Source organism: Hemitrygon akajei, chromosome 22, assembly GCF_048418815.1.
Source record: "Hemitrygon akajei chromosome 22, sHemAka1.3, whole genome shotgun sequence".
In the NCBI taxonomy this organism is placed as follows: Eukaryota; Metazoa; Chordata; class Chondrichthyes; order Myliobatiformes; family Dasyatidae; genus Hemitrygon; species Hemitrygon akajei.
Window position 1 is genome coordinate 46,962,715 of NC_133145.1, and position 12,567 is coordinate 46,975,281.

At 40.3% G+C, this 12,567-nt stretch overlaps 1 protein-coding gene across 2 annotated transcripts in view; it reads left to right on the top strand.

The window, feature by feature from the left end:
* Positions 1-5,559, top strand: part of gaa (alpha glucosidase) — a 67,456-nt gene extending 61,897 nt beyond the window's left edge. Inside the window, exons 17-20 of one of the 2 annotated variants that reach the window (XM_073026167.1) lie at positions 704-802; positions 2,327-2,491; positions 3,891-4,043; positions 4,989-5,559. In XM_073026167.1, coding sequence (XP_072882268.1) covers positions 704-802; positions 2,327-2,491; positions 3,891-4,043; positions 4,989-5,051 — 480 coding nt within the window. In that variant the 3' untranslated portion in view covers positions 5,052-5,559. Of the gene's footprint in view, positions 1-703; positions 803-2,326; positions 2,500-3,890; positions 4,044-4,988 lie in introns of those variants that run through there. The other variant, XM_073026168.1, reaches the window with a different exon arrangement.
* The last annotated feature ends 7,008 nt before the right edge of the window (positions 5,560-12,567 follow it).

Consider the following 12,567-nt stretch of genomic DNA (forward strand, 5'->3'; position numbering starts at 1 on the left):
TTATAAATACCCATTTTTTTATTTTGGCCTATTTTTAGGACTATTTGATGCCTGTTGATGTTGATTGCATTTATATAATTTGGTATATTTGTTTATAGTTCATTCTATATAATGCTTATGAATTTTAATGTTTGTCTCATTTTTATGATACTGATTGATCTTTGCAATCTATGTAAAACACTTTGAGGCTGCATCTTAATGTATGTAAGGTGATTTATAAATAAGGCTGTTATTAATATATGATCATGGGTAGCAAACAACATCAGATGTCCTGTTTACTGTGTCTGTGTTTGTGTCACAGCTTGATCTGAGATGTCATTTGAATAAGTTTGTTGATTTGTGCAGTCGTCCATTTCTTGCCTTCCCTCAAGTTTGTGTGCTCATCGATGCGACCTGCCAAGCTAATTATTATGCAGATTTTTTTGTTATAGTTAACGGGATAGGAGGAGCGGTGTTCAGTTTTTTTTTAATGTTTCATTCTAAGGAAGTGTAAAACATTTGCACTGCAATATCCAGACGTGGGAGTGTTCAACTCCATTCAAAACCTATCTCTCCAATCCAGAAGTTATATAGTGGATGGTATTTGGTTAAATAGGTTTGCCCCAGCGTACCCCTAGTATTCTTATTTCTGTGTAAACAGCTAGAAATTTGTCTCATTTTAATATCTTTCTCCATCTCTCATCTTGTATATTTCAATGTGTAGGGTTCTGCTATTCATAGCAAAGGCCAGTACATTCTACTAGAGGCACCCTTGGATACCATCAATGTCCATGTGCGAGAAGGCTGCATTTTGCCACTACAAGTAAGTGTATGCACGTAACTTTATCTGAAGCAAGGTTTAAGTGCAGCAGGAATGCAAAACAGGTGAAAATATGTCAGTGCCAATATGGGCATCTCACCAGCTTAACTTTATTGCACCTCTGTCAAGGGTGAATTTTATCTTTAACGTATCTGTACTTGAATTCTTTCAGATTATTTCTTGGGTTTTTAACACATTTTGATGTTTTGTATCTTAATTTACAGAATTAGAAACCAATAATTCAGTTTGTATTATGGATTCCTGTGTTAGAGTCGTGGAATCATACAGAACAGAAAAGGTTTTTCAGTCTACCATGTCTGCATCCACTATTATACTCATCTAGAATCAGAATCAGGTTTAATATCACTAGCATATATCATGAAGTTAATTGTTTTGCAGCAGCAATACACAATAAAAGCTATAAATTACAATAAGTACACATAAAAAGAAAATTAAATTATATAAATAATGAAAAAAGAGAGGGAAAGGTAGTCCTCATGGGTACATTGTCCATTCAGAAATCTGATGGCGGGTGGTAAGAAGCTGTCCTGGAACTTTGAGTATATGTCTTGCTGTACCACCTCGTTAGTGGAAATGAGAAGAGAGCATGTACTGTGTGATGGGGGCTCTTAATAATGGATGTTGCCTTTTTGAGGCATCGCCTTTTGAAGGTGTCCTGGATGCTAAGGCTAGTGCCCATGATGGAGCTGGCAGAACCCACAACTTTCCCAATAATTTGCATTTAATCCATAGCCTTCTATGCTTCGGCTATTCAAGTGCTTGTCCAGGTGCTTCTTAAACGTTGTAAAAGTACATGCCTCTGGCACCTCCTCAAGCAGCATATACCAGATTCCAACCACTCTCTGTGTGGAAAATTGCCCTTTTTCAATCTTTTTTTAAACCCTCTTCATCTCAATTCATACATCTTCAGTATGAGATGAAAATTAGTTTATTATTGTCACATGTGAAAAGCCTGACTTACACAGTGTTTATACATCAGAAATCATCACGCAGTGCATTGAACCAGAATGAGGTAAAACAATAACAATGCAGGATAAAGTGTAAAAGCTACCAAAAAAGTGCAGTGCAGCTAAATGATAAAGTGCAAGATCATCATGAGGAAGATAGAGGCCAAAAGTCCATCTTATCATACAAGAGGTCTGTTCAAGAATATGATAACAGTGGGACAGAAGCTGTCCTTGTGCCTTATAATATGTGCCTTCAGGCTCTTGTTTCTTCTGCTCGACGGGAAAGAGAAGAAGAGAGAATATATGGAGTGGGTGGAGTCCTTGATTATGTTGACTGCTTTAATGAGGCAGCGAGAAGTATAGTCCATAGAGGATGCTCTTGCCATCTGCTCGGTCAACCTCATAATTTGTTGTACAGGACTGACTTTTTTTTCCCCTGAGAACAGCTGAATGAATAGCCCTTTCATGTATCAATCGTGCATTATAAATACTTTTAGAAGTGCTGATTTGACTCCAGAACATAAGAATAACAGTTGATATTATCGTGTATTTTGTTAAGGAGCCCAGTAGAACAACTGCTGTCTCTCGTACAAACCCATTTCATCTGATGGTGGCACTGTCTGATCAAGGAGTTACAAGAGGAGAACTCTTCTGGGATGATGGTGACAGTCTACTGACTTATGAAAAAGGAGACTATACTAAAATTATCTTCCTCGCTAAAAATGTATGTATGTACGTATAGTCCTCCTCTCGATAAATTACAATGACTGTTTAAGCGCCAACATTTCTCTGAATAAGTCACTTCTACTGTTTTACTTACACAAAGAACATGGAAATTGGGAGCACCAAGAATGGTTTACTAGTATGGTTTTTATGCGTTACATCCACATCTGTTATAGCTGTGGACCAGCCATTGCAAGCTTCAGTCTCACTGAAGACTCAACTCTAGGTACTAGTGCATATATATTGCAAATTTTTGCTGCTTTGGAGTGCATGAAAGAAATGCAGGGAGCTAGGCAGTGGGATCATCTTGGGGCCTGTGATAGAAGATGAAACTTGGCTGGTTTGAGGTTGGCATTTTGAGTGCACAGGGGACTAATCAGCAATCAAAATCTCCATCAACAATCAAGTGGGTCAGAGGGCTGGGGGAATGAGTAATCAAGATTTTGAGAAAGTGGAAGAGCTAGGGAATGGATATGGTGCTCTAGACATTTAGGCGTTGTGCCAACTGGAGAGCCAGTGAAAAGTTAGTAGAAGGAGAGATGGTTGTAGTAGTTCCTCTTGTCAGAGAGAGGCCTTAGATAAGTAATGCAATTTAGCTAAGCAGGATTGCAGTCCTATGTAGCACAATTGTTCCTGGAGTGATCAATAACAATTAATTTCTCCAGCAATGCTTTGCGAAAGAAGTCATTTAGTGTGTGTCAAAAGCAGAAATTGCACTAGAAGCACAAGCGTGGCTCATGTCGAGACACATTAGGCCGAATTCTGGAGTGACAGGAAACAACCTAGCAGAAGTTGTTATAGCACAATATGGGATCGCTGAGTGAAGACCGTTTTCATTCATATAGTGCTGAAAAAAAATGGTGCCATGCAATCAAATTTCTATGCTGTTAAGCACACAAAGGAGTCTGATTAAATTGCCTGTGTAAGTCTATTATAAAAATGGTCCAAACTCAATCTGCACCTCATGATGTGTGATCAATTGAGCACCATCAGCTGCAGGTAGAAAAACCTACAGGACATTGCAAGGCTAGTGAACAAAGGACAAATGTTGATTACAGGAAATTGGAAAATTCTTTGGAAATCATAAATAGCAATTTGAGCTCAAAACAACCCAAGTTATAGGCTTTGCAGATGTTAACCTGTAAATGAAAGGTGTATTTTCTTTATATGTACTTCAAAAGATTTTGTTTAATTTGCATTTCAGTACAGATTTGCAACTTTATATAATTTTTAATGCTGCATTTTGTTATTTGTTGACACATGATTTTTTTTCCTTAGTCTTATTGAATTGAACCGCTTACCATTTTATAAACCAACACCTTTGAGAAACTGACATGTTGCATGGACACTTGATTGGTACACTAACTTATTTTAAGCTCTTTTTTTATCTTCACCCCCAGAATATGCTGCTCAGTGAGATAGTCCATTTAAACAGCCAAGTGGATGACCTACGTTTACATGAAGTTACTATTTTTGGAGTTTCTAATCCCCCACAGTTAGTTACTGTTAATGGGGTCTCAATCTCAGACTTCTCCTACAGGTTGGACACAAAGGTGAGGACCTAAACTTGGTCTTACTTACTGCCTGTTATGTCACTGGCATCTAGGGCAGCTCTGGCAGTGTTCAGAGCTGCCTTCATCATGTCAGTAGCTTCTTCTCGGTTTTCATTACTTTCAGTCATGCAAGTCCCGGATGGAGACTCAAGAATACTGTTGCTCTCAGATGTAGAAGGATTCTTTATTGCTGTTTCCATAAGTTTTGTTTTACCGGCAGGGATGTTAGTTCTGAACTGAACCCTCGAACCTGGAGGACCAGTGGGCCGCTCATAGGCTGGATTCTACCTTTGACCTGTTTGGCATGGGTAATCTTGACATGATTACCGAGAGCCAAAGCATAAAGCCCTGACTCCAGCCAGCATAGTTCTCCGAGTCATTGAGGCACACAAGCCTCCAAACCGTGACAAACTCGGTCTGGATAGCCTTTTATCAGATTTTAGAACAGAAAGGAAATGGAGTTAAATTTGGGAAGTATTGCTTTTTCACATTCTATTGATTTGCTTTCAGTTGATACTATTGACATCTTCCTACATGCAGTTCCAAAGAGTCTAGGTACTACTTGCATTACCGCACAAATTGACTGCTTTCAGCAGAACTTGCCAGGTTGTTTGTCTTTAGTAAGGGTGATACTAATGGATAGATACTGCTAAATTTGACCTTGACCTCACAGGCAAAATTCCAGAGAGTATTTTCTCTGAACTTGATAAACACAGCTGTTCAGTGCATACGGGTGTACTAGTGTGGGAGATAGGCAAATAGATCTGCATTGCCTCCAAGAATCACCTGGTCATGCTAATGAGCTCCTGCATGGAGTTTAATTACATTTTATAATTCATGATCTCTGCTTTTTGTTAAATAATTTTGCCTTTTACATTTTGAATAAAATCATTCCAGTGTTTGTGTCCATTATGTTCACGTCATGCCCTTGGATTTTCTTTATAGGTGCTGACTTTGCAGAATCTCTCTATCCTCATGGAAGAGGAGTTCACAATTTCTTGGCTGTAAACAAAGTGGAGTTGCTTGTGAAAAGAAGGCGGCTACTGCAACAAAGCCAGAAAGGGCTAAAAAGTGATAATTAGAGAAAAAAATACTGCTGATGCTGGAAATCTGAAAGAAAAACAGAGAGTACAGTAAACGTGCAGCATGTCAGACGGGATCACCGGGAAAAGAATCTGAGTTAATGTTTCAGGTAGAAATGTCAGAGGAGGTGCCTCTTAATAAAATGTTTTATTAATTTCTTGTTCCAAAGATGCTGCCTGACCTGCAAAGCATTTCCTGCATTTTATGTTTCTTGTTAAAAGAAGCGATATTTTCCACTGACTTGCAATCAATAGAGGGAGAGTAGCCCATGCACTCCAAATTAAAACTAATGTTTTAAATTTTGCATGATTGATTTAATGGTCCATTTTTTACAATGTATATATTACATAATGCAAAGTATTTTTGATTGAAACTGCCAAAGTTACTTAACTGCAAACTTGAATGAAAGCAAAATAAAAGCAACATGAATGTATATTATTTTTACAATTGATTTTAATTAGTTTTCCTGCACATGGCATCAACACAGTACATACGCAGCCTCCAACTTTCCTTGCATTTGCAATCAGATCTGTTCGAAATGCCATCTCCTCATACATGTAGCTTTAAGGCAGTATTGTGGGGCATAGCTTTATGCCATTGTCATAAGGAACAGAGAAAGCAGTATAGCCCAGAAACCAGCGATGTTATACTTTACCAGCCTGCATATGTATTCTGTAATACCATCTTGTCATAAGTAAGGTGCTTTCCCTTTCACTAAAACCAGCTATCATATTTATAACACACGGCTACTGAAACAAAAATGACTGCAGGAACCTGTCAGCTGCACCGTAGACCGAGATTGAAAGAAATATTGTTTACCCAGGCACTTAACATCGGGGTGTGGAAGCACAAGGCAACAATTTAAAATGGTTAAAAAGTACAGTGGGATCCCAGTTCAATACCGGGTTAGATAGCAAATGTCATGTGCCAAAATTGTATAGGGAATAGGTACACCATGGTTGAACTAGGTCACAGAAAGAACCCGGAGAGAGTGTTAGTAAATACTGACTTGAGTATCCAGAAAACTTTTAACACTCATATTTACTATTGACTGATTATTAGTTCAACAATTATAAGTCTGTGCCATTTAAAACAACTGATGAGAGTGATACATGTTATTTATGCTTGACCTTATCCAGTTAAGCAATTTTCTCACTGAGGAAATGTCAAAGGAATTATGTTTTTGGTTCCCATGTCTTCAGTTCAAAGCCCTAAATCCTGGAATTGTCTCCCTAAGAGTTGCATTAAATTCATACAGTTATGCAATACAGAAACCAGCCTTTCCAACCCTTCTTCTCCATGCCAACTACGATGCCTGCCTGCGCTAATCCAACTTGCATGCATTAGGTCCATATCCTCAATCCCTCAGATCTCTTTTCAATTTCTTTTTTCTCAACTTAAACCTCTGCCATCTAGTTTTAGACTTACCTGCCCCACGAAGAAGACTTCATCCATCCTATTTATGCCCCTTGTAATTTTATAAACCTTTGTGAGTTCATTTCTTGGCCACCTGCATTCAAGTGAGAATAAACCCAGCCTATCCAATGTCTCCTTATAACTACAGCCCTGCATTAAAGGTAGTTTTCTGGTGAGTCTCGTCTGTAGTCTTTCTATTACCACCACACTACGTATACTCCATACACTGGCCTATGAAAGCAACCATACCAAATGCCACCTTCAGCTGCCTATCAACCAGTGTCACCACTTTCAACAAGCTATGAACTTCCCCTCTCAAGTCTATCTGTATATCAATGCCCCAAAGGTCACTACCAATTACTGTATATGCCCTACCAGAACTTGACTTCCCAATGTTTACTAATTCACAATATTCTGGATTAAATACCATCAGCCCAGACATCAGATCTTCTAATTCTAATTGACCCCAAAGTCAAACCTGGAATCAGAGAAACATGGGGGCAATATCCAGGCGTTGGTGAAATCTGGAGGGTTAAAGTCCAGAGCTCAGTGAGTCCGGGCATAGAAGTCCCAAGCTCAAAGACTGAAGTCAGGGAGGTGACAGGTAGAGGCACGAAGGTTGAAGTCCTTAGGTCGGCTTGTCTGGAGGTTAGAGTCTAATATCTGTGTGTCTAGACCAGGGTCTTGAGATTGGAGGCCCGATACCTGAGAGTCCAGTGAGAGTTTAAAGAAGACTAAACTCAAATAGTGTATTTTATTTCAAATATTGTGTAAAAATATATGTGAAAACACAATTTTAGGTTATTTGCATTTATACATAAGGACAACGGAGCTGTAAGTTGATAGCTATGTTGTTCCTCTAGAACGGAACAACATAGCTATCCCCCAGTTTTATGATGCAAAAGTCTCCATCAGGACCCCAGCTATCTTCTCTCTTATTTTCAGAGCAACCTGCTAATTTATCAGTCATTATGCATCCCTTGACATCTCATCACCCCATTCTTTTTAATAGTGACTGGTTCCAGAGTGGCCACATGCTCCTCCCTGATCACTCAATCTTCCACATCCTTCTTAATGAATCCAGGTAAGAAGTGTTCATTTAGGATCTTGCCCACGTTGCCTGGCTTCTTGCAGTATTAGCCCTTTGGTCCAAATGGAACCCACTCTTTAGAATGCCTTGTTATTCGTCTTAATCTTACTTGCCAAGGATTTTTCATGGCATCTTTATGTCCTGCTGATTTTTTTTAAACTATGCTATAATTCCTCAGTACTTGCCATTTGCTGCCTCTTTTACTCCTGAGCAGATTTTTAATATCCTTTAGTCATCCAAGGTTCTATAATCTTGTCATCTTGGCTTTTCACCCTTACTGGATCATGCTGGCCCTGAGCTCTTATTTACTCTAATTTAAAAGACTCCCACTTCTCAATTGTTGATAACTGCCTTGAAATTTACAGAATAATGATCAGTATCCCAAAGTGCTTCCCCCATCCACACTTTCACCAGTTGCCCAGCTTTGTTTACTATGATAAGGTCAATTATTGCCTTGTCTCTAGTAGGACTCTCTATATGTTGTCTCAAAAAAATTCTTCAATGTACAACAAATTCTGCCCTCTCTAAACTGCTATCATTCAGGCAATCCCTTCAGTGTTTGATTAGTTGAATCCTTCATTTCTATAACGCTATTGCTTGTATACTATTTTCCCACTGACTGCTGGGAGACCTATAGTATAACCCCAGCAAAGTGACCACCCCTCTCTTATTACCAAGTTCTATCCATATGGCTTCATCTGGCTCCCCCAGGATTTACTCTTTATGTCTTCCATCAGTAGTGAAACCTCCCCTCTTTTGCATTCTTCTTTGTTTTGTCTGAAACATACATCCCAGAACTTTAAGCTGCCAGTCCTGCCCTTCCCTCAATCATGTTTCCATGGTGGCAGTAATATAACTCCAGCACAGTTGAGCTGGTCACAGCCTGCCAGCCTTCCCATGCTCCCTTTTCTGCTTCTATGCCACCCACTGGACTTGCTCAAATTATCCTCTACATTTTTCTCCCCCACCCTCCACTACTAACATGCTTCTCGTCTTTAAAAAAAATTAGTAAGTAACTTCCCCTTTGCTTCCATATTCCTTAGCCTCCAATCCCCAATGAAAAAATGGGATCTTATGTCCTGTGCCAACTCAGACATAACAGAGTCTAGGTGTTGTTTTCCCCGTGTAATCCAAAATTCAACCTGAATCTGCCAGGAGGATCCAGATTTTCTTATCTGACTATACATGTGCAGATTCTGCTGCGAGCATTTCCAACAAGATCAACTCAATATTTTCAGTTTTGGTCTACTCCAATATTTACTTGTTCTCCCCAAGAATGACCAACTTGTGTATAGCTGGTACATGTGACACGGTTTTTGGGAGACTGGTGGGATAGATTTGCCAGCTAGTGCAAGGCTGCAGGAAGCTTCTACCTTGGGGGGGATTTGGAAGCTGCACTTCCACAGAGCAAACTGCTAACAGGATTGGAAGAACCCTGCTGGTACCTGGGGATGACCTGTAAAATCAACTGAATATTTTGATGCGTGTACCACACTTCATTTGGGTGTGGAATGAATAAAAAGTTCACAACTATTATGCAGTAGTGTTATGTGTCCAGTTAATTAATGTTACAAACTGTCAACTGACATCTTTTATAAACCTACTGATTCCCACCGTTATTGTGATTGAAACTTTTCCCACTCTGTCTCCTGTAAAAAAAAATGCTATTCTGCATTCTCAGGATGCGGGATGCTTTTCCAGGACATCAGAGATGTCCTCTTACTTCAAAGAATGGGGTTTCCCTTCCTCCATCATTGATGCTGCCCTCACCCACATCTCCTGCATTTCCTGAACATCCATGCTGCCCCCCCACCATCTTCCCAAGTATAGAGTTTCTCTTGTCCTTAACCCTAACCCTTAACTACCACCTATGAATCTCCACATGTAACACATCATTCTCCACAACTTCCACCATTTCCAAAGGGATCCTACCACTAAACATATCTTCACTTCCCCACCCCACCCAGCTTTCCACAGGGATTGCTCCATCACTAATCTCCCTCCTGGCACTTATCTCTGCATGCAGCCAAAGTGCTACACCTGCCCATTCACCTCCTCCTTTGAGAAGCCCAAAATTCCTTCCAGATGAGGCAACCCTTCACACGTGAATCTGCTGGGCTTGTCTATCGTGTCCAGTGCTCCCAGTGTGGCCTCCTCTATGCTGGTGAAACCAGACATAAATTGGGGGACTTGCTTCATCAAGCACAAACACTCCATCTGCCAAAAATGGTGGACGAACATTTTAATTCCCATTCCCATTCCAACATGTTGGCCCATGGCCTCTTGTGTCACAATGAGGCCACCCTCAAGGTGGAGGAGCAACACCTTATATTCCATCTGGCAGCCTCCAACCTGATGGCTTGAATATCAATTTCTTTTTCCAGTAAAAAACACATTTCCTCCCCTCCCCTCTTCTGTTTCCACTCTAGCATCTTACCCCTTCACACCTGCCTATCATCTCCCCCTGGGTCCCCTCAACCTTCCCTTTCTCCTTTGGTCCTCTCTCCTCTTGCCAGGTAAAGCACCAAATTTCTTGGTGTTCACCTGGCGGAGAATCTTACCTGGTCCCACAACACCAGATCCATAGCCAAGAAAGCCCAGCAGTGTCTCTACTTTCTGCGAAGGCTGAGGAAAGTCCATCTCACACCCCTCCCCCCCCCCATCCTCACCACATTCTACAGGTGTTGTATTGAGAACATCCTGATTGCAAGACACTGCAGCAAATAGTGAGGTCTGCTGTGAAGATCATCAGGGTATGTCTTCCCGCTATTACAGACATTTACACCACACGCTGCACCTGCAAAGCAAACAGCATTGTGAAGGACCCCACGCACCCCTCACACAAACTCTTCTCCCTCCTGCCATCTGACAAAAGGTACCGAAGCATTCGGGCTCTCACGACCAGACTGTGCAACAGTTTCATCCCCCAAGCCATCAGACTCCTCAATACTCAGAGTCTGGACTGACATCTACATCATTTATCATTATATTGTAATTTGTCCTCTACTGTGCCTATTGTCTTGTTTATTAATTATTGTACTGCCCTGCACTGTTTGGTGCACTTTATGTAGTCCTGTGCAGGTTTGTAGTCTAGTGCAGTTTTTATGCTGTTTTACGTAGTCTGGTGTAGCCTTGTGCTGTCTCACATAGTCTGGTGTAGTTTTGTGTTGTTTCATGTAGCACCAGGATCCTGGAGGAATGTTGTTTAGTTTTTACTGTGTACTGTACCAGCAGTTTATGATTGAAATGACAATAAACTTGACTCTCCTATCAGATTCTTTGCTCTCCAGCCCTTTACCTTTTCTATCCACCTGGCTTTACCTTTCACCTTCTAGCTTGTCCTCCTTCCCCTCCCCCAACTTTTTATATTGGCATCTTCCCCCTTCCTTTCCAGTCCTGAAGAAGGGCCTCGGCTCAAAATATCGACTGTTTATTCATTTGCACAGACACTGCCTGACCTGTTGCGTTCCTTCTGCAATTGTATGTGTGGCTTTGGATTTCCAGCATCGCAGGATTTCTTGTGTTTATAATTAATGTTAATATTCGTCCTTGTGAAAGCAGAATGCAGTTACTTATTAATGCAGTACAGAACATTACACTGACATTTTTGGGATTGTTAGGTTTCTGAATACTTGGAAGCTGCTCGTCTCTTAGGGGTGTTGGAGAGTTAAGCTTGTTTCAGTGTTTTGGTAAAGTCAAGATGATATGTGCATCTCATTACCATTAGCTGCTTTAATGAAGGCCCTTGAGGAACAGAAAAAACATCTCCCCTTATATTACTGGAAAAGGAGACAGCAGTATAGCAGTTCTATTAAATTTTCATCAACTAGTAGGAGTAAAAAAGATAGTGATCTTAATTTACCCTGCAGAGGTCCTCCTGAGTTCATATTCATAGAAAGCGATTCCATTGTGAGTCCAAACTGGAAGAAAAGACAGTTGGGACGGCAAAAAAAGTGATTAATTAAACAATAAAAAGCTTTCCATAAATAATGTGATCTTTGGGAGATTGCCTTGGTGAAACCTGACTATGATGGTATGAAAAATATGTCATTTAGTATTGTGTGACTGCGTAAACTGGTTTGCACAAAAACCTTTGTAATTTTTAAATTTAAAAAAACATGATACCAGCTCTGTTCTTACATTGCACAATGCTTGATAGTCAATTAATGTCTAATAATTCCTGTGTGACTGGATTGTCAAATCTTAAATTTACCTGACCTTCTTTCTTAATAACCTATTGTTGATTATTAGAACATTACAGCACAGTGCAGGTCCTTCAGCCCACAATGTTGGGCCAACCTTTTACCCTTCTGTAAAATTAATCTAACCCTTCCCTCCTACATAGCCCTCCATGTTTCTATCATCCAAGTGCCTATCTAAGAGTTCCTAATATATCTGTCGCTACCATCCCCCCCAGCAGGCGATGCTTGCACCCACCACTCTTTGTGTAAAAAAAACATATTCTGCTATCCTCCCCCCATACTCTCCTCCAATGTCCTTAAAATTATGCTTCCTCTATTAGCTACTTCCACCCTGGGAAGAAAGTCTCTGGCTATCCGCTCTATCTATGCCACTTAACCATCTTGCAAACCTCCATCAAGTCACCTCTTCCTCCTTCGATCCAAAAAGAAAAGCCCTACCTCACTCAACCTACTGTCATAAGGCATGTTCTCTAGTCCAGGCAGCATCCTGGTAAATCTCGTATGCACCCTCTTGTGATATTGTGGGAAGATTTTTTAATTCTCTTGTTTGCAATTTTTCGTCATTAGAATTTCTGATACAGGGAGGTTCCGGTGACGTTATCGTCGAGAATGGCAGCTTAAGTCACTAGCTCCTCCGGAAAAACGCATATTAAGCCCCGTTATCCTATCAAATATATTTTTCAAAAAATTTTTGAACTGAAAAGAGGGGCAAGAATGGGGAAAAAGAACAGAA